At 39.2% G+C, this 23,321-nt stretch overlaps 1 protein-coding gene across 3 annotated transcripts in view; it reads right to left on the bottom strand.

The window, feature by feature from the left end:
- CCNYL1 (cyclin Y like 1) overlaps nucleotides 1-20,331 on the bottom strand; it is a 35,371-nt gene extending 15,040 nt beyond the window's left edge. The window contains exons 1-4 of one of the 3 annotated variants that reach the window (XM_040641382.1): nucleotides 20,031-20,331; nucleotides 9,310-9,384; nucleotides 7,594-7,628; nucleotides 2,378-2,478 (exon numbers count right to left, since the gene is read on the bottom strand). In XM_040641382.1, coding sequence (XP_040497316.1) covers nucleotides 2,378-2,478; nucleotides 7,594-7,628; nucleotides 9,310-9,384; nucleotides 20,031-20,256 — 437 coding nt within the window. In that variant the 5' untranslated portion in view covers nucleotides 20,257-20,331. The remainder of the gene's footprint in view (nucleotides 1-2,377; nucleotides 2,479-7,593; nucleotides 7,629-9,309; nucleotides 9,385-20,030) is intronic. The other 2 variants (XM_040641378.1, XM_040641388.1) reach the window with 2 other exon arrangements.
- Between the last annotated feature and the right edge of the window lie 2,990 nt (nucleotides 20,332-23,321).

Here is a 23,321-nt window from a genome sequence, read left to right on the forward strand (position 1 = left end):
TCCTAAGTCATTCACAGATGTTTTGTACTAGGCGACAAAGGGATTCTCCTAGTTAAGTTATATGCTTCCCTTTGCCCTCAAAATGTCTAAAATGAAGCTCAAAACAATTGAGGGAAGGCAAATCTGAATTTGAGAACTAGGTCTACAGAAAATGAGCACTTGTGAAAAGGCCTAGAACGCTATTAGCATCAAAGATGGATACTTCTATAGTGCTTCAAACAGTTTCATCTTCAATTTGATTTTAAAATCACAGAATTCAAAGTTCTATGCTGAAAAGGACCATGAAACCTTAGATAGCATTTAATTAAACAATCCATCTTACACATAAGGAACCAAGGCTTAAAACTGATGTGCCCAAGGTCCCACAGATGGTCAGGAGCAGTTCTCTTCCTCCCACACTCTAACCAGGCAGTGGTTCTCCAAGCTTGGCTGTGCACTGAGATTGCCTGAGGAGCTTTAAAAACTGCTTGGCTTCCACCTCCAGATGGTCTGATTTAACTGACACTGGGTATAACTTGGGCATTAGAAGGGCTTTTAAAGTTCCCCAGGTGACCACAATATACAATGAAATCTGGGAATGAATGAATCATTTGGGATGCTTTCATCCATGCAATGATGTGTCGTATCCTTCCTCAGCCTATCACAAGGCTTGTGAGAATGTGGTAGGGGAGGGGGAAATGCATGTATTTGGAAACATAGATTTATGAAAAAAAGCTGCACAAGTGATTCTAATAAGGCTCCCCCCACTAAGAACAATACACTACCCCAATGTAAACATTTTTCAAATCATTCCTAAAAGCCAATGTGCCCTATCAATTTTCTCAGTAAACCTTTATTTCATCAATAATAAAGGCACTGAATTATTATTTTTAAAACTTAATGAAAGCAAATTAAATTTACTGTACTTCCACAAAGTAGAGTTAAGTTGGGAAAAACAAGCATGAAACCTACTTGTCTGAGCAAGGTTAATCTTTAAAACCACTTTTGAATTGTATACTAAAACATCAGAATCTTTTGAATTCAAAAGCTGGGGACTCTAGCCAAAGTAGAGTTTTTTTAACTCATGGATTTAGTGTCTCAGCTCAATAAAAACATTCAGTGATTACTTGTTAGATGCCAACGCTCAGGACTTTAGACTTTTGGGGCTCAGTTTTTGCTGATACACTATTTGATCTCCACTACTGTTATAAGGGAGAGAAGAAAGTTACATTATTATGACTGTGAACTTGCTGTTCTTAATTAAAGTAGAAGTTACTGATGATTTAATTAGCTGACAAAGCTGGTACATCAGAAACAAAATTAAGTTTATAAGCCAATTGTTTTTAAGACTGAAAAATAAAATTAAAGATGAGAATATTAATATTTTGAAGTAGTGTTCCAAACTGATCAACACTCACGTCCCAAAGAGACGTCGATAACATTCTTTGGCCAATCTCGATGAAGTCAGGAAGCTCTCCATATCCAGTTTTGGTTTTTTCCCCCCCTTCCTTAAATAAGCTTGAAAGGTTCATCTTAGGGTGTTCTAAAACTGCAACTCTAATTGTGGATTATAAGGTGCTCCCAGAAATTAAGGAATAGTTTCCATCATCACAACACTGTTCATGTTTGCTGAAGTATAAACCTGACCACAACTATGTTTCCAAAACGATCTTTTTCATTGTTCTCTGCTGTGGTTTTCATATATATGGACTGATATAGTCTCTTGGAGATATATTTCTATATCTATACACATATATAAAGTTGAAATTAAGTATACCTATTACAATTTTCAGTTGAGCAAAATTTCATCCATAAAGAAATTAAACTTGAGAATTTGTTCCTTAAGATTGATTTCCTCCTCTTTGGGAGATAAGAAGGAGAAGTTAATTTTCATACAGAAATAGTACGGGGGGAAAAATACATGATGGGGAAAATCTACAATCCAATTAAATTTAAATGCAGATACACTCTGGTGCCAGTAGGGGACAAACTGTTCCTTCTTTTGAGAGTAGCTTCCAAAGTAGTATACACATTGTTTTAGGCCTATAACTCATAAAGAAATACTTGTTTCTAGAAACATCCAATAAAAAGCACCCCTCCCTCTCCTCATTATGTTCAACAATGTCTTAACAACAGAAATGTATTAAGTAAGAGGTGTACTTTTCCTGGGATTTTTTTATTTGCTAACTGGCTTTCCCTTCTACCGTGCACTCTTAAGATTAAAATGGAAACTGAATATTCAGATTGAGGTCCTGGAAAGCAATATAAAATAGACACCAGTTTCTTAACCTGATCACTGAAAAGGACAATCAAATGACTGAAATGACCAAGTATGGCTAGGATGCTTTTAGCATGAGGGGGTCTGTCACTCAGCCCTTGGCAACCTAGTTGTACTCACCATTTTATTGTGGTTCTAAGATTAGGTTGGCTGACTGTGCTGTCATCTAGAAATATTGTTGAGCATGAGCTATACTTTTTAGTAAGCTGCCCTGGAGATACCTGAAGGGGAAGGGAAATAGAAGAAAATGTCACAGTAAGTTAAACCTATAAAAGTGTGTTTTTTCCTCGGTTAAAATGTCAAATGATAAAGCATTAAGATTTTTCTTATACTTCAGGAACTGCTTGAGTGTGTTATCATGTGCGGTTCTATGGGAAACCCAGTGGATGCTCTAACTTCCCACATGAGATTTAAGGAATGGGTTATAAACTACTGCCCTTGATGAATTACCTATTATCAAACCTGACAAGCACCTATTATAAATTCCCTTTATAATAATGTAAGAAGCTTAGAATAAGATTTCCATGGATTTTTTTCCTTAAGCAATGAAAAGCAGCTGAGATTTTCTATTTTTACTATTCATTTACTACAATGAAATGTAATGCCTAATATTGATGCAAGAACATTTTATTGCAGAAAATGAAAGCCCATAATAAATGTATCAGTTCAGGAGACAGTGTGATGAAACAAATGTTCTTGAATCAGAGGCTGTTTGTCCCAGGGTTGCTCTATCACTAATAAGCAAGGGGGACCCTAGGTCTCTCCGGGCCTCAGTTTCCTTATCTGGAGGGCAAGAGAGTACTGCTTTAAGATTCTCTCACATAAAAAAAAAACAGATAAAACAGCTTATGAGAACTTCACTTTAACTTCATGTTTAAATAAGAGTGCCATCACATTACTCAAGTGAGAACCTCAGAGTACTTCCCATTCATTTAAAAATTTTATTAATTCTATTCTGTAAGTGACTTGACATTCATCACAACAATTTCCTGCCTCGCTCATGCTGCTTTCTATGCCTACAAGGCCTTTTTCTTCCTCCTTGTGCCAGAAAGTTTGACCTCATCTACCTCTAGGATACCTTTGCTAGGAGACACACCACAAAACTTTTTCTGTATGCTCACACATCTAATCTGCCACTTGTTACATGCTACCAATTGCTTGAAGGGTGTCCCCCTCCCAAGAAAGTAAGCTTCTCCAGGGAAGGGAGGACTCTTACTCCTTCTACCTCCAGCTACTGAACACAGAATCTGACAAATTAGGAGTTCAATAAGTGTTTGACAAATTATTTAAAATCAGTTACAACTGGAAGGAAAATCTTACTACAAATTAGTGAGAATTTATCTGGAGTAGTGTCAGAAAGGTGACAATGAACTTCTGGAGACCCTTGGTAGAATAAACCATCTTTAAAACACTTTAGAAGTATCCATTTATCTGTGAAGAGCCTGAGCCTGAGTATATAGCAATAGTCAAATACTGAAAGAGCCTAACTATATGAGGACAATTCCCTTCTTTAAAGTAAGACCAATAAACAAATCCCAGTCACTCTAAGTAGTTAAAAGTAATAGCAGCATTCAATACCAAAGAATACCAACAATTTTAATGCTTGGTTTTGTTGTGGTTTTTTTGTTGTTGTTTGTTTTTAACTAATTCAGATGAGCCTTCCTTCCTCCTTTTAATATAAAATAGTGTTCACCACGTTGTCACACTCTCCTGTCAGCATCCCCCTCAAATACACAACAGATGGGGCAGTGGAAAAAAATCTAGTTGATAACTTTTTAAAATACAGAGCATTTAAAAACTGCCAGTAGCCAATAATCGGAAATATCCACATGGTATATAAAAACACCATTTTGCTTGTTTCAGATGTTTTCCTGCAAAGCCATTTACCTCTTATTAACAAAAAGTTCCAGATATTCTATTTTTGAAAAGTATCACTAAATTCTCCTTCAAGCTAGAAATGTTCAACTATACCTAAAACTGTTACGTTCTTTAAAGCTATTTAAAGTTAACATATAAGTTAATATGTAACTTATTTTAAGTATCTCAATAAATACAGCATGAAAAATGAAAATTAATTCATTTAAATACTTTTACTCTAAATGGAAGAAAGTTTCTTTTAAGGCCATGGCTAGTAAGGTATACTATGGTGTATATTACATCATAATAAAAGTCAATTCTGACCAAAAACCTGTACTGGGGAACCATAAGAAGAATAGGAAGAAATGCACCAGAATATAGATCAATAGGCGGAGCTTTGGGTTATATTTGCTCCCATTTTCCTCCATTAAATTTTTTTTCTCTTACAAATATATATTGGCTTGTCTTTGAAAATACTAGTGTGAAACATTTAAAAATTTTAATTAGATGTGGTCTTACAGCCATATGGTGGGTTAGTGAATCAACAACTTACAGTCTACTGGCTAGATCCAACCAAAGAAACACTGAACACTTCCCCATCAGTCTAGGCCTACTTTTCAGTATTCAGTAATAGCTAGTATTCAACTAGAGGGTGGCAGAATTAAGCCTCTGAACAGAGCCTGGATATATTAGCTATAATTATTTATTAGCTTAAAATTAGCTGAAATTTTAAGACAATTGTCTTCTGTGGTTAAAGGCTTACCATCACTGGCTTACCAGCCTCAAAAAACAACACTGACAAACATAGGGTCATAAAATGCAAATACTAAAAAAACAAAACAAACAAACAAAAAAAACCCCTCCAAAAAACCCCAAAAAAACCAAATAGCAAAAAACAGTATTGGCAGTTTAGTGTTCACAGATATTTCAGTTGGTTACTAGAATAGACAGGGACAAAGGCAGTGTTTATCTTCACTCATTGAGCACTAACAGAATAGATGGACTTTTACAATCTTTACAACAAAGGTTATTTCACAGACTTACGGTTCAATGGCAAAGACTAGAAAATAATCACACTTAGAAGTCTAGGAAATCACAATCCAAGCCTTACCATCAAAGGTCAAGCACCTGTTGAAATTCTGCCACCAGCAACTGACCTACCCATTGTGCCTACTGCTGAAGTTCACTATTGTCTCCCATTTTCACAGGACAAGTTGTGTCTTTTTCATAAGACAACTTAAAAATTTCCAACACCATGCATTAATGAAAACTGCTTCATCTATGTTGCGCATTAATGGGACAATATGACAAGGTGCATGGTTTAAAGTCTTAATCAAGGCCTTAGGAGAAAAGCTAATTACAGGTATAACTGGAAATACTGTCTGAATTAATATCAATTATATTGAATTTTAAACTTTAGATTTATACTTTCAAAACACATTCTAAGTTTGAGTTAAAAACATGGTGGGCTGATCACAAATCTATTTCCTCACCCTCTCCTTTCAGAGGTTACATACAACACGGGATAAATAGCAGGTGGTTTTTAATGTTTGAAAAGTGAAAAGTCTAGACAAAGGAGTGGCAACCGCCACGGCAGAGCAGAGAAAGCACAGAGAATGCGACAGGAACAATAAAGCCAGTTTGTCTTACAGAACCCAAGGCAGGCTCAGAATTTAGAGACTCAGCCCCCAAACACCCACAGTGAGGCCCATCAGTGAACAGTCCTGCTCACTCATGGTACTTCCAGTGAGATCCCAGACACAGGCAGGGACCACTACACATTTGAGAGAAGCCTCCAACAAGTAAGAGAGATCAAAATGGGAAAAAGGAATTGATGGGAATGATAAAATTAGGAATCAGATGAAAACTTAAAAAATTCTTAAAAACCCTCAGAAAGATGAGAAATTGCACTGGTCAAACAACTAGATGCTCTAAATAATGATAGGCTATAAGAGAACTCTATAAATTAAAAATAAGACAAAACTCAGTATTCAATGGAAGGAGAAGGGTTAGAGCATAAAGTCAAGGAAGTCCCCAGCAAGCAGGACAAAAAGACAAAACGGAAAATAGAAGGGGAAAATATTAGAGATCTGTGCAGGAATACTGGTCCAAGAGGCCCAACATCTGAATAACAGAAACACCAGAACAACAAAACAGAACAAAAAGACATTCACTAGAAGGAGAGATGGTCTGCAGACTTACTGGCCCCAGTAAAATGAAAAGGTCCATATCAAACCATATTATGAAATTTCAGAATCTCAGAGATAGAGAAGGTACTAGAAGGTTTCAGAGAAAGAAGGGATGGGAGAACAATGACTAAAACTGGTAATGTACAATGTATCATACAATGTCTATAGGACTGCAAAAATTAGTTTCAACCTAGAATTCTATACTTTATCAAATGGCAGGAGTTTCAGAGAAGCTACTAGATCTCTAAAAACTTCTGCCCATTCCCAGAAAAATGTGCTCCAGTAAAACAAGGGCATAACAAGACAAAGGGAAACAGAGAATCTAGGACATAGGGGATCCGACACAAGACAGCAGTTACGAGAGATCCCAGATGACTTCAAGGAGATATCCCAGGAAAACAGACACAGAGCCAGCTAGCGAAAAGCAGTCTACTCTACTGCAGCAGAGTGACAAAAGCCCATCTCCAAAGAAAAAAAAACGGAGATGTGTTTTAGTAAATGAAAAATATTTTTGATGGACATGTGACAAATGTTACAACATTTGGGGGGGAAATTAGCTGTTAGAAAATAGGCAAGCGAATATCATCAGGAAATTAATTCCACAAAAAAAAGGAAGAATGTGAAAGCAGAAAGACCCACCAGGGAGCTACTTAGAGCATTTGGCTGTGTGAGATCATGTTGGCTAGGAATACGGGGACTGGATTATTGCGGAGAAGTGCAGAAGTGCTCGGGTTTCAGAAATATTTAAGAAAAAGAATGAAGCATATACAGGAGTAGGCACAGGCAGAGAACTATATGGCTCAGGAGGGAACAATATCTGCATAGTCATAACAACATACACATTGATTCTGATTTAATAAAAACAATGATACAGGTTGAGGGAATAGAGGCAGGGAAATAAGGCCATGGTGGAGTGATGAAGCTAAGCTTTCACCTGGCACAACAGGAAGTCGATAGTGCTAAAAATTCACTTAGTTATTATGTTTTTGTTACTTTAGTTAAAAAATAAGATAAAAAAAAAATTAAGGCAAAAAAACTGAAGGTAGAGCTTTATACCACAGCCATGTTATTGAAATTTAAGTTAAATGTCAGAACCCTTAAAAACTGGACACTACCAAGCCAAAGACTTTCCTGAATACATTGATAATGAGGAAAATAGAAGAGATTTAGAAAATCTACAAAAAGAGGTCCTAACGGTATTGGATCCATTATATTTTTTAGGAATAATGGCAGACATACTTTTAATTCAAACTATTAATTTCTTACTTAACTTTTCAACTGTTTACTTACATGGTTTAAATGGTTGCTCTTCCTCTTTTCTCGCACTAAGAATAAAAAAAATTAACTGATCAATTCTGATACAAATGCCACAGAAAAGTAAAAGTAGTTGCTACTTATCTGACGGATTACCAATGCACAAAATGAGATGAAATTCCATTTTTAAAACATAATTTCCAACAAAATTTATCACTTAAATCACCTAGCAAGATGAATCCTATAAAGTAAAATCTAAAAACTTAGTCTTACTTTTTGACCTAACAGATAGTCTTTGTTAGGTACAAACGGAAGGCTCCCCATGTACAAAAGAAAAAGACAAAGCAAACTAGGCCAGGTGAAAAATTTAACTAATAAAAATGTTTACCTGTTGAATATCTGAACCACTACACAGTATTTTCTAATTCTATATTTACACACAACTTACTTTAATTGGCAGGTCTAAGAATCAGTTTCTGGCCAGGCACTAATCTCTAGATTCATCGGTATCCTGGAAGCATCCTGAAGCACTTATTGGTGATCTACTAAAATATCTTGCTAAAAAATAAATGGGTCATTACGCAACTGGAAAGTATCTATCTTAATTTATATTTTAATGAGTGTGCTAACCTAACCAAATGTATCTACAGCACACAAAATCACTCTGCTCTAACAAACACTGGAAGAAGAATAAAAGCTCCAATGAGGGTCTTGGATCCCACTTTGTTTCCCACACTGCCTCCTTTAATGTGGGGTGACATCACAGGCACACATTCCTTTTGACTGAGGAGAGAGAGACATGAGATAGCTTTGCTTTTACTGTCCCCACACTGTGTCTACATGTGGGCAGTCTATGTTTCTGGAAGAAACAGAGAAATACAGCAATCCCAACCAGAAGTGATCTGCTCACGTCAGGCTATGTACATACACTATGAAAATGCAGGTTAAAAACCCCCATTTTCTATTGTGCTGCATACTTCAAATATTATGGAACCCTCACTTTTTATATTCCTGTTGTCATAATCAACAGAAAACTTGGTCATGTGTGGCTTTTTAGTTCAAATAAAAGATCTAACATTAAGGAAAATAAGCAGGCAAGCAGGAGTGCTAAATACTCTACAGTTCTGATTCTCCTTATAAATCAAGGACACAGGCAATTCATACTAGTCTCGGTTGCCGAAGCTAACCTTCTAGGAACCCCACAGGGCATGCTTGTTCCCATGTATCCTGGCACATCACTACATCAGGATGGGAAAAATCTGAATAGTTCAAAAGTTCTGAGGAGAATAAATGTGGATGTGAGATAGGTTTGTTTGGCTGAGCATGGTATAAAATGGGGCCAAAATCACAGATTCAATCCCCATAAATTAACTGATTTTTTTTTTTGATTTGTTAAATGAAAACCTAACTGTGGCCTAAATCCTATTACTCATCTTTAAAACCTGTGTTCCTTGGAGCCAGGGGAAAAGGACAAGATGGTATGGAGAAGTAGACCACATCTTAATCATGTGGTCACAAGTGACTGTGTTGACAAAGAGGTGGCAAAATGTGTAAACAGAGGGTCTCCTGTTCTGCTAACTAAATCAGTAACAACTAAAGGAAAGTGTATCATCACATATTAAAATAAGAAATGAATACATGAAAAAGTGAAACATTTAAACCAATGTATGAGTTCTTCTAGGGACTTTCTATAATACACAAAACAAAAACAATTTTCAATCTTTTTCTCAGGGGAAGAAAATACTGTCTTACCATCCGTTTGAGATTTGCTCAGGAAAATTGTGCTTGCCCTCGGATGGTCAGAAGGGTTTGATTCCAAAGCTAACTCTGTATAGGAAGAAGAGAAACAGGTGTGATAATTTGAGTAGAAAAATACATGACTTTAAAAATAGCTACACATCAATTTTAATCACTTAGTCTTGGGAAGAGTTTTTAGTAATGATAAAAAGCCAATTTTAGTAAAGGCAACAATATAAAAATTATATTGGGAAACTGCAAAATTATAGAATCTCTCCACATATGTGAAAATAAAACCAGGCTATGTCTTAAACTATTCTTTAATCTGCACCTAAATAACCTATGCAACTTTTAGATGGAATTACATTGGTGTCTTACCCCTCCTACTTAACTATTAAAAATCCTGTCACCATCATTTAAGCTGATATTACTAGCATATTCCAGAAACAGTCTCAAAAAGCAAGTTATGCTGTGGCTATTACAGTCAGATACCAGCTCAATATGTCAAATATGCCAAAACCAAACAAGTTGCTTTTGGCAAGCAAATATTCTTTAGACAGTCAAATAGCTAATTCTAACTCCATTCAACAAATGAACTCGTTTAGTTAGCTGTGGTTTATGTGGGGGACATCCATCATGGCAGATTTTAAGAAACTATATAAAAGTTCAATGTTCTAATCTACAGGTACACTTCTGTGATGGCAAGTAATTTTTAACTTTTGCTCTCGATTTCCAAAGCTAAACTCCTGCTTCTACTATCCATGCTGCATGATTAATTTGGGGCTGCAATAAGAGTACTTTCTGGAGCAGATCATGGGGCTACTTGTAAAAAATTTTGTCCATACCTATGTAAACGAATGTCTGCCTGTAGTCCACCTTGCACCAAGATGGGAAAATTCTCTATTCCACACAAGAATACAAAACAGGCACTTGAATTTTCATAAAATAAGGTTTGCCACCATATGGGATAATAAAGTTTTCATTAAAAAAAAAACCCCTCTGGTGTGTCTAAGATTCCAAACAAAATGATCCCTGCATTTCCTCAAGATGTTTAGTGACAGTCTGGTAAGCAAAGCAGTCTGAGCAAGAAGTAGGAAATGTAGAAACAGGTTTTTGTCTGGTTGCATATAATCTTTGTTCTTTTTAAGCTCTGTGAGCTCTGAAATATATTTTTGGGCTACTTCATTCATTGTGTTTGACAAGACAGCCTGATACTTCTATCAAACAAATGACTTTCATAGTGCAACAACCTTTGTAAGAACCACTCAAAATTCTTCAACCAAAAAAAAAAAAAAAAAAAAATCCCCACTGTATGACACTCCTCAGCAATGTCCATCTCAAAGTATTTAGCCAATCTAAATTGGCTAAGATCCGGACCAAGATCCTGACAGAGTAATGGTTAAGTCTAGTATTTCCCAAACCACATAATAATTGTTCTGTTTTTAAAAGGGGTGTTGGCAGTCTAATAGAAAATACTATCCCTGGCTCTTAGAGAATCAAAATGTCCATTAAAAACGAATCAGTCTTATAGCAAATACTGTTTTATTCAGCATTTCACAAATTTATCTACCTAGAATCCTTTTTTCCTCCAAGTAATATAGTTAGAATCTTTCACAAACATCATTTGGGACTTCTGAACCATCCATTTTAATGGTACTGCCAGCACTAGAAATTTACATAGCTAAACATAGCTTTGTTCTTCATGGAAATTCCTTCACTGAATTTGAAGTTTGTTAGACTGCTTTTGGAGAAACTATTCTATTCAACATTTTTATGTAAAAGAACCATAAAAATCAAACTTTTTTCACATATTTGAAAAACGAGACAATGTTAGCTAGTTGTAAAATAAATGAATTCAGCTGTGCTGAAAGTGACAAAGACTTTCACAGCTGCCTCTAACCTAAGTCTTCCAAAAGAGTTCATGACCAACTTCCTACCAAAAAGAAAGCAAATATACTACATGGTGAATCTAAAAAATAAGCAGAAATGTTTGCAGAAGTAAACATGTTATGTATCAGTGCTTATGGCATGAAAGAAGTTTAATTAACACTTTTCAATGGGAAATCCAGGAAAAATAAGTACCAGAATCAAGGGGAACAGGCCACACACACACACACACACACACCCCCAAACCAAGATATGCTACTATGGATCTAAATACAAAAATCAAGAGGCCTTGGATAAAAGAAATAGCAACATGCAGAAAGAAAGCAAAACTAGCACAAGTGACAAGAAGGAAACTGGCACTCCCCCTACTCCATCTAGGCTGGCTGGGCCAACACTGCTGCCCTGGGACAACCCAAGAATCACTGAGAAAGGCAGAGCTGGGGCGCCTGGGTGGCTCAGTTGGTTAAGCCCCCGACTCTTGATTTCAGCTCAGGTCATGATCTCAGGGTTATGAGACCGGGGCCTGCTTAGGGCTCCCCGCTCAGTGTGCTGTCTGCTTGAGATTCTCTCTCCCTCTCCCTCTGACCCTCCCCCGCACTCACGCTCTTTCTCTCTCTAAAATAAATAAATAAATAAAATCTTAAGAAAGAAAGGTAGGCAGGCAGAGCTGTGGATTCTTGGCCAGTCTGGAGCTGCCCCAGGCTTCCTTTGCCATTAAGGGGCAGGGGGAGAGTTGCTAGGACATATCAACAGAGGAGAGCAGAACTGAGAAAGGCCATTTAATTCCTAGGTCAAGCAGTACCCAATTTACTCCATGAACTCTGGCTACAGAAATCAATTTTTTTTAAAGCTAGATTTTAATTTGTAACTGAAAGAGACCGGGCTAATAACAGTAGAGATGATCACATTAAAGGTGCAAACAGATAAACGTCATTTGCTCATTCCTTTAACAAACATCTTGTCATGAACAAAAATTTGCAAGAGCCAAAATAATAATTTGTTTACAATTACTCTCAACTCACAATCATTACTTTGTTACTTACACTTTAAAAAAAAACTCTGATCAGTGTGCCATTTATGTCCTATTTCGTTCCTGACATGCAATCTCCACCCCATTCTAATATATTTAGTATTTAATGGATACACAAGGGCCTACCAAGTGTTATTCCTATACTTAGTCAATCCCCTATTCTTAGGGTTTAGGTGCTTACAAACGTCTATTCTTATATTATGAGGAAAACCTTCATATACATAGTTTTTTAAAAATAATTTTGTTTTTACCTCCTTAGGAAAGATCTCCAAAACAGGATGATTAGACAGAAGGTTAGATCTTTGTCATGGCTCAATGTATAATACTAATTAAGTTGCTTTCTAAAAAAGGTAGGAGCATATTAGTGTATAATGCTATCAACTGCACCAGTTTTCACTCCCACCCTGATTTCCGATTCTTTTTTTTTTTTTTTTAAGATTTTATTTATTTATTTGACAGAGACAGAGACAGCCAGCGAGAGAGGGAACACAAGCAGGGGGAGTGGGAGAGGAAGAAGCAGGCTCACAGCAGAGGAGCCTGATGTGGGGCTCGATCCCACAACGCCGGGATCACGCCCTGAGCCGAAGGCAGACGCTTAACCGCTGTGCCACCCAGGCGCCCCAATAAATTGATTTCCGATTCTTGAAAGAAAAAATTCCTACTGATGTAAATGAGGAAGTTCACTGTCTCTAATTTGCATTTCTGATTACACAGTTTGACAATTTTCCCCACAGTTAACAATGGTGTTATTTCCACTTTGGTGAGTTGCCTATCACTTGTACTTATTCTATGTATCACACCTACGAGGACCCTAAAATGTTGTCAGTTTGCATGAGGTTTTCAGAAAATAGTAATCTTCTGTCTCTAGCCAATGACGATTTTCTATATAACTTGCACTTTTTGCTAATGACAAAAACCACATTGCTATTTTATAGAATGGATACTTAAGCCAAAAGATATTAAGCTCCAATGCACACACATAGTATTTCCACACTGTCCACTACTGTTTTCTCAAGAACCTAAGACAACTGTGATAAATTGCACTACCCTATTTGCACTATCACAAAGGTAAGACTACCAACTATTAAGCAAAACGTTACCACCTCCCACCGATATGCACATATGCACACATGTGCACACACAGTGATTTAGAGAGATGGCTTGAAATTACTGTACATCTTGTATGTGACTCTATCCCAAAGTTACTTCTTTAGAACCCTCTAAGAATGTTTTAACCTAAGAAAAATACTCCTGAGTTCATGATTAGAAGTTATGATTCAAACTGTATTTTAAGACCCATCACTTTTTTTTTAAATATCAATTTAAATTGCAACTTAATTTGACAGCATGACAGGTTGATGTAGGAAAAATAGGACTTAAAAAAAATTAAACTTGGATCTTAATGTAAATATCGAGGAAATCTGTAAGACCACTGACATCCAATACTGCTTTTCCCCTAATCTAAGATTCTACCAGTTATAAGATGCACAGATGTTAAAAATGTGAAAATACAGGCAACTTAGAATAAATGAAATGCATTATTAAAGGCTAAATGTGTAAAATTATGCAACTATAAACTGTCATAATGATTTTTCCTTGTCAAAATATCAGGGAGAGAAGGTAGTGACCCAAGAAACTATCAGAGCAGTGTATTTCACAAAGAGATTGATTTCAATAGATTGATTTCAATATATTCCAATTAAATAGAAGATGTCAGCAGTTTCTGGGCCAACTACTGAGCACCTGTTCACTTAAGGCTTCCCACATTTACTGAACTATGCTATCATCCCTATACAGTACACTGTGTTCATTTTATGGCCCATTAACACAAATATTTCAAGTCTTACAATTACCATGTACACTGATGATTTTATCCCTGCGACCACACCTTCCAGGTAATTACTAATTAATCCTTCTGCTTCCTAACTCGGGCTTCCAAACCACCTCTGTACCTGTGTCTACCCTGGTTCTCAGTCTTGCCTTGTTTTAATTCTCAATCCATGTTTAGCGACTGTAACTGAGGTGTGATGTTTCATATAGTGAAGTACACCTTTCTTCCTTTATACACTTCTCATAAGTATTTTTGCTCAGTTTCTTGAACTTCGAAGAACATTTCTGGGCTGCAAGTTATCTTTATTTCATTTCACACTGGGCAATGTTAACATTTTAATTCTAAAGCTTAATTACTTTAATACACATACACACACACAAGGGTGAGGAAAAAAAGCAGTATCCAAAGTAGCCCAGGTAAGTCACTTAATAAATTCTATTCCAGTATGCCATATATCTGTAATTTATATCCCTGATCTATTGTCTCGTTTTTTTAAAACTTGGACTCAGTTTATACCTCTGAGCCTGTCTTCTCATGTGTAAAACATTTAATTCTTATACTATTGTAACTCAAAACATTGTTTGTGAGGATCAAAAGAAATATAAGAGCAATCTATATAACACATAAAGCAAAATAAATGACAAAGCTTTCACAAATGAACTCAAAAGCAAAAACTGAACATTTAGCATTCCTTTGGAAAGTATATGAAACGTCCACTCATTACTCACACCCAAATATCACCTTAAGCAAATATGTGCTTTGGCTAACACTAATGGGAAAGGAATAAAAGTCACACAATCAGTAAGAATTCCTCCCAGTGATTTTGGTTTCTTTAAAGCAAATACCTAGTTCCCCTGCTTCTGTCATGTAGATTACTGTATGTCCTCTCCTTGCTTTTTCCATGTAACATATCCTGGAGATCATTTCACAGCAGTGAAGGCCTCGCTCTTTTTTACAGCTCCATAGCTCTCCACTACGTGGATATACCAGCTGATTTTACCAGCTCCTTACCGGACATTTGAGTTATTGCTAATACTGTGCTTTTGAAAATATTGCAACAAAAACTTTGTGAATATGTGGTTTTATATTTGTGGGGTACATCTTCAGAATAAATTCCTCAAGGTAGGATTTCTAGATTAAATGTATCTGCAATGTTGTGAGATTGTGCCAATTTCCTCCTCACGGGGTCAAACCATTTTGTATTTCCACCAGTGATATATGAATATAACTGTTTCTTCACAGTCTCACCAAAGAATGTGTCATCAATGAATTTTCTCCCAATAGGAGAGAAACTACAGTATAGTTTTATTTTGGATTTCTCCTATGCATGAAGACATGTTTAAGGGTCATGAGCATTTCTTATTCTGTGACTTGCCCTTCATATCTTTGTTATAAGTCAGTCTACATTTTAGGCCTGTATGGTTTTCTGTTCAGCCCACTCTTGGCTCTCACCTGAACTATTGCACCAGTCTTCCTTCTACCTGGTTTCCCTGCTTCCATCCCTGCCTATGTTACACATTCTCACACAGTGGCTAGTCTGTTGTTTTTGCTTTTTGTTTTTTAAAGAATTAACATCATTCTCCTGCAAATAATCCTCCAATGGTTTCCCATTACACCTAAACTAAGATTCCTACTTTTTGTGAAGGCCCAGTAGGCATACAAGGTCTGAATCCACCACATTCCTGCTGGCACCCCTCTCACCCTGCGGCAGCCATCCCCATGTCTTTCTGTCCTTTGCCTGCACCAGCATATTCCCATGTGAGGAACTCTGCTCGGAAGCCTCTTCTCCCACATCCTCCCACAGTCCCCTCTCACTTTTAGGGCTGTGTACTTGTCATTTGAGAGCAGCAGTCTTTAACCACTTCATGTAAACCTGCCCTCCTCCCATCCTTGACCTTCTTTCACCTTCTTTCAGCACGTCACTACCTGAGGTTCTTTTATTATTCATATGCTGTCTGCCCCTAGGTCCCTCCAGAATGTAAGGACTTAAGGGTAGGGGACTTGTCCTGTATACCACTGTCTGTCCCGCACCTGGAACAGTGCCCAAAAAACATCTGTTTCAGTGTACCCAAACCCAGTTAAGTTTCTCCCAATTTTCCCAACTAAGATTTCTTCTAATATTTCTTTTGATTAGTCATCTTAGACCAGCATTACTTTCAGATCTCGTAGAGTAGTAGTTATTCCAAATTAAAGACAAGACAGGCTACCAAGAACCATAAAAATTTCAAAGATGAATTCTAACATCCAGTGAAAAACCAACAATAACTTCAATTTGGTATAAGGACATTTAATGTTAAAGTACTTTACCTACAAAATGACTAAGTCATAAGACAAAGTATACCATCTGAATTCTGAACAGAGGTACAATGCACCAGTTTATCTGTGTCCCCAGAATAAAGCATGATAATGGGACTGTGTTCTGTTTTACTATAAGAGATGCCCAATCATAAAGGGTAGGTAAATGAATGGTGCTCTAACCATTCAATGGAATACTAAACAGTTATTAAAAGGCATGTGGTGGAGCTATGTGCAGCTCCATGGAAATACATCCTGGAGTGCTCTCTAGGTGTCAAGCACAGCTCCAGGAGCTTTAGGTCATTATTTCTCTCTAAAACAAAAAGCTATAAAGCAGCACATGAAGAGTTATCTCATTTTTGTAAGATAAACAAAATGTTATGTTTATATACATATGAAAGGTTTAGGAAGAATAAACACTAAAATATTAATACAAGTTCTGGATATTCTGAGTATAGGTGAATGGCTTTTTCATAATTTCTAAATCTTTTACAGCAAATGCCTATTGTCATTAAAAGAAAAAAAAAAAAGCTCCCCCCCCCCAAAAGTGTTTAAAATAGTTACTGGAAAGAGGAAAGCTCTGTTGCTCAGAGGTTTTTCCACATCATATTGCCAATTCCTTCCTCACTCACTCCTCAGGGGAAGGGGGAAGAAGGGGCCACTTGAGAGAGCACTTTTGGCCAGCAAATTAGCGAAGCCTGTAAGGTCGGAGCATAAAAGGTGTATGAAAAGCTGAGTAATAATAGGTTGGATAACAGGACTTTAGTGTTTTATTTTGTGTTACTGATACTACCATCAGTAATTGTGGATACGCTGTTAGATAAAGGTAAGGTAGTAGAAAAATTCTTTTGAGTCTTTCTGAAATAGACACTAGGTTCTTGGGACTATCTCTTTGAAATGGCTTGAAGAAATCATGTTCTTCTGAAATGTTTCAGAAAAACAAGGCACATTATTTATGGATGATTTTGTCTAAGAAATGAACCAATTAAATTCTTCATCATAGAAAAGCCAAAATAGTTTATATTTAAGTAGGTATTTCTTAGTTTCCAGGGAAACTGATATAAAATTGTCTGAAATAAAGATATTAAAGCAAACTTTCAATGTGCCTGTACTTTATATTTGGTGTTCTGACCTTGTTTCTATGGAAACCTAAGAGGCAAATGCTGAAATTAAGGCTTTTGTTATTTTACTGAACGCCAAAGAAAAGACAAACTGAAATGAAATTTTAACTATCATGTTAAACATAAAAGGTAAATTGTGTATTTATGAACTCTTATTTTTTTTAAGTTTAACACTCTTTTCTGGTTTAACACTCCTTATAGTCTTATGCTTAATACTGGGTACCTTACCTTACCTGCTTTTCATAATGTTCCTCTGTCCAGGGCATTCTTGGCTTTAATTCAAGATCACCAGAGCAAACTCTTTTAAATGCATCAACCCGTTTACCTGACTGGTTAATCTAGGCTATATCATGACTTCTACTTTTAGTCTTATCAAAATGATTACAGACATAGGAGGGAGAGGTAAAAGTTGCTTCTGAATTGTGAACAATAAATTTTGAATGGAAATAATCAAGACAAGTAAGTTGAGATAGGCCTATCTTATGGATAAATAATAAAATACCAGATGCATGCTAAGGAGTTTTTTAGGCACCCCAAGAACTGAATTTGGCGATCTATCACCTCCAAGTCAGTCTCTTCTGTTCAGTAGCTGTGTTACACAGTCATTGCCCATCTCCGAGTCTCTCCTCCTTCATCAGCAACACAGGGAGAATACACACAAGTCTTATTTGTAGTTGGAAGGGCCAAATCGGACGGAGCCTTATTTGTAGTTGGAAGGGCCAAATCGGACGGACGTGAAGATGTATTGCAAATCTTCAAAGAATTATAAAAAGGTCCAACTTTGGTTTCTCATCCAACACTATCCATCTATCAACTAGTTTGTCAAATCACTCAGAGGCTTACCTTACAGCACCAAGCAGAGCCGAAGTTTTCACAAGTACTTACATGCTTTGTGTTTAAAAGTACAATTAACTCATGTAATTTGTTCATTCTTTTACAATACTTCAATATTCTGAAAAAGCAGTACTTTCCAGTTACAAAGCCATGTCCATCATATAGGTAAATCCACAGGCTTAATTATTATAACTCAAAGAAATTAAGAGCCCAACTAACGTTTAAGCAGAAAAAAGAGCTATAAGACATTTCCTCTAGGAAATAATGAAATAAACTGGGGCACTTAAATGAAACAAATGGGCTAATGGGGCTTTAACATCTTTGTGATACAATGTTTTCTACTTCAAAGGAGGTAAGACTTCGTTAAAGAGCCAGGCGGTTACTCAGAATTATCTTTACCTAATCATCCCTTTCCAAAATTCCAGAGGCAAAAATTAAGCATTTCCTCTTTTCCCTCCCCCAACCATTTAGTCAGAAGAACTTTTACCCCAACATTCTTAAAGTTGAACAGGATTCTACAGACAGGAAGGGGAGGGGGGAAGAGAGAGAGATTTGGAGACAAACATTCTTGTGCAAGATCTGACACCATTTTTTTTTTTTAAAGATTTTATTATTTATTTGAGAGAGAGAGCGCGAGCGCTCAAGCAGGCGGAGGGGCAGAGGCAGAGGGAGAAACACACTCACTTCTGAGCAGGGAGCCTGATGCGGGGCTAGATCCCAAGACTCTGGAATCGTGACCCAAGCCGAAAGCAGACACTTAACCAACTGAGCGACCCAGGTGCCCCGAGATGCCACCTAATTGTCAAATCTTTATATTACAAATTAAGGTCTAAATTTATGGGGTTTTTTCCTCTTTGGAAACTTCTGACCAATAGTCTCATGAACCACCCCGCCTCTTATTTTTAGAACAGGCAACAAGTAAGTGAAGTCTGTTAAGGCACTGAGGTAGGTAGGGCTGAAGACACATTTGGGTCAAAGTGGGAATTTTAAAGTAATGAGAACTCCCTGGGTTCTCCACTCAGTATAAAAACTATTTTCGCAGCCCTGGCAATAACATTTCACACCGTTAAGTTATTTCAAGCCCCTTCTTCCCATCATTTTCTTTCCGTCTGTCTTCAAATTACAGTTAGAGGAGAGCAGCTTCCATGGAGGCTGTTGAGAACAGCCTACTTAAGCACACACCACATAGACTCTCACAGGCCAATCTCTATTTTGACTTTAAATAACAAATCCTTAACAGTATGTCTGAACCGTCCCGCGGTACCTTAACGGGTGGGAGGAAGGATACCATCAGGCCCTAACCTGGTGTCTTCGCTTTGGTAAGGATAGGGAGATGGGGTGGATACTCTGAAGTTGGGGTATTTACATTTTCATTGAGAAAAGGGAGAGAATATACCAAAAAAGTCTTTATCATAAAGTCCCCCCAGACGTTAAGGAGACCAACAAACAGGAAGGGGTTGTGGACCGGAGGGTCTCAGGCCGGGCTGGGAAATGGGAATAGGGGAAAGAACGGAGCGTTCGGGCAGGGAACCGGGAGAGCCACTGGCCGGACACGACGGGGAAAGAATAAGGGGTGGGGACGCCAGGCAGAGCCAGCCTTCATCCCCGGCGCCCAGCCTTGGGGAAGCCGGCTCCCGTCAGGAAGGAGCCCGAGGCGGCGGCTCCGTCCCGGGGGACCGCCCAAGAGCGGACAGCGCCGGCCCGCAAGAGGGACGAGAGGTGCCCGCCGCCTCCTTACCTTCGGGCATCTCCCGGTCGCTGATGTGCTGCAGGTGGTGGCCCTCGCCCGCTCCGAAATCCAACTCGGCGGGCTCCACGGCAGCAGGCGCTGGAGCTACTGCCACCGCGTCCCCGGCCGCCGCCTCGTAGATCTCAGACTCGTAGTCGGGCTCCGCCTGCCCCGTGCGCCGGCCCAGCTTGGGGCTGGCATTGGGGGACACGCAACAGGTCAGCGTGTTCCCCATGGGGCGCCTCCACTCCTCGCCGCCTTCACTCGCCCCCGACTCCGCCGCGCTCAGCAGCTACCCCCTCCCCCAACAATGGCGCGGTCGGCACCGGCAGCCCCGGGCTACGCCGGGGCTGCGCCGCACATTCAGGCGCGGCCTCGCCCGCTGCCCGCCGGTCCGCCCCGCCGCCGGGCCCCGGGCAGGGCTCCGGCCCCGGCCGCACCCCCACCGCCGCGCCGCCGCCGCCGCCGCCTCCCCCGAGCCAACTAGTCTGTGAGGGCGGCGACCAGCCCGGCTTATTTAAAAGGGGTGGGGACCCGACAAGCGCTGAGAGGCGCAGCCACTGCCGGGAGAGAGCGCGGTTGGAGCTCCTCCTCCTTCCGCCGCCACCTCCCGACTGAAGTCCGCTTGCCTGGCGGGCACCTGCCAACCGGAACGCATTCTGTGGTCACCTGGTTACAAAGGACCAATCACACCCAGAGTTTCCTCCACGCGCCCGCCTCGGAGCGGAGGCACGTGACTCATAATGCCCCGCCCCTGCCCCGCGGCTGCTCCGCCCCCCGCGCGGCTTGCCGCGGACTCCGGTTTCCATTCATCTCGCGCAGCCGGGAGCTTTCCGGTTCTGCGGGAAGCGCAGCGGGCGTTTGCTACTCCAAGCTGTCCGGGGTCGGTGGGCTTTATGGAAAGTCTTGTTAGTAAAGAGCCGATTCCGTCAGCAACTCGGTTCCACCGGGTCTGACAGCTGACTCATTTGATGTATTATTGGTCACTGAACTTAGTTCCACCCGAACTGTTGACCGTTTGTGTAACTAAATGCTCTTCGTCTCTTGCCTTCCAAGTGTTAGTTTCCGCCTGCAACTTGACCACAACTCCCGGAGCCCTGGTCCTGCTCTCAATAAAGCGCTGTGGCTGTGTGTCTTGCATGAGACTCAGGACAGTTACCCTCCCTTTCGTTATCGCTAAATAGAGACCGAACTCGTACCTCCCAGCCCAGAAACGCCGGGATTCACCAACTCCCTTTTCTCCCTTCTGTTTCTCCCTTCCACGACAGGAGTTTCCAGGTTTATCTTCTTTGACCAACAGCGCATAAAGCACGATTTTCTCATACAAAATTGAGAACCACAAAGTGGGGTGACACGGTCCTGATTTGATGAAGATGATGATAATGATAGTTAACGTCTGGCAAGACTTTAGTGTGTGCCCAACCCCATTCCAAGTGAGATACTCATTTAACCCTCAAAAACAATCCTTTTATAGATTTTACAGAAGAAATTGAGATGAAATAACATTCCCAAGGCCACGTGATTGTTCAGGTGTGGGGCCAGGAGTTGATTCCAGACAGTGCAGATCACCACAGGCACCTTATTGTGATTACCAGAAAATAGAGATAGAAGTAAAACTTGAGAGGAAGTGACATTGTATATCAGGATTTTTTTTTTAACGAAGGATAATTTTTTAATGTAGATTTTAAAATGTTTTCCTTCATTCAACATTCTCTCCCACATGCTAGGCACTGTTATGTGGGAAACCCTTCTGCCCTCAGTGAGTTCGCACAGATGACAAAACAAAGGCTTAGAGAGTCCAATTGTCTGAGGTCAGACTGCTGAAAAGGGCTTGAGACTGGGATTCAAACCTAGATCTAAGTGACCCAAAGTAGATGCTGGGGGAAAGAGGATAGATTTTATCCTATAACATGAGACAACTGAATAATATGAAGTCGAGGAGTCACTATCAGATGGTTTGTAGTGAGGTCATTCGTGACAATAAGGACTGAAGGAAGCAACAAGACCAGCTCAGAGACTTTATGTTCAACTAGGAGAGAAGGCAGTGGCAGTGACTGAAGTAGAGGGAAAGGACTTGAGATCTTTTGGGAAGTAGAATCGGAGGGCTTGATGACTAGATATGGAAGGAGGGAAGGGGGAGGCAAAAATGGCTGTTAGGGTCCTGGCTTGGAGGACTGGGTAGACAGCCTGACTTTCTCCTAGAGAGAGAATACAGAAAGAGGAACAGGTTTGAGGGGGAAGATAATCTTTGATAAAAAGGAGCTCTCTGGTGGAAAGACTCTTTTGACTGAGTCTGTTTTGTGATATCCCAACTTATATTTTCAAAAATAACACACATATCAAACCAAAAAAAACAAAAAACCAAACATGTAATTGGGGGAAGTTTCCTAAAGTTGACACACTAAGAATATAACATTTCCTAATGATTACTTTCATAGCATAACTTGGAATCTATGGTTTTAGTAAATGAAGCATTTTATGTAAAATAAAACTGTTAAATGAAAAAACATGTAAAATTGTGTTGTTATTAGGATATATAGAAAGTAATTGAAGCCATGGGTACAGAAATGATTGTCTTAAGAAGGTGTAATTTAAAAATCTAAAAAAAAGAGAAAGACTGGAGAATGGAGAGATTTAAGTGACACTTAAGCCTGAAAAGGTGAGCAGTGAATTCAAAGGACCCGAGTATTAATCAGGAATGGCTGATTGATCAAGTGAGTCCCATGAGGGTGGGGGTCACATCTGCCTCTCGTTACATGGCAGCCCCTAGAACGGTGCCTGGCCAGTAGCCACACAGTAAGCAATTCTCTGAAGGGTCACAGGTGGGAAAGCTACAAATGCCATTGGCTACGGCAAATGGGAGATTGGGGCTATGTGTGAGGCAGATGGCAGGTAGTGAGTAAAGAAGTGAATAGGAGGTGAGACGGGGTTCTATCCTTCCCAAACATTTGACTGAGAAGAGAGATGCGGTAGTAGTTCCGAGGGAGACATACGATTAAGGATTTTTTTTTAAGATGAAAAAAAAGAGTGAGTCTATTTATATGCTAAAAGTAAGAGTCAATGGAGAAAAAAGTTTGAAGTTACAGAAGATGAGAGAATTAAAGGAGCAAGGTCCCCGAGGAGGCAGAAGTGGACGTACTCCAGAGCTGGGATAGATTAGCTTTGGACTGATGGGAAGGCAAGGACGAAGGAAGGGCCTGTGTGGACACACAGATATTCCTGATAAAGGAGAGGCTTAGGAAGAGCTCATCTGGTGACCTCTATGTTTCTCTATTTTAATAAGCTTCTATTTGGAAAGCT

Source organism: Ursus maritimus, unplaced genomic scaffold (assembly GCF_017311325.1).
Source record: "Ursus maritimus isolate PB19 unplaced genomic scaffold, ASM1731132v1 scaffold_1, whole genome shotgun sequence".
Lineage (NCBI taxonomy): Eukaryota > Metazoa > Chordata > Mammalia > Carnivora > Ursidae > Ursus > Ursus maritimus.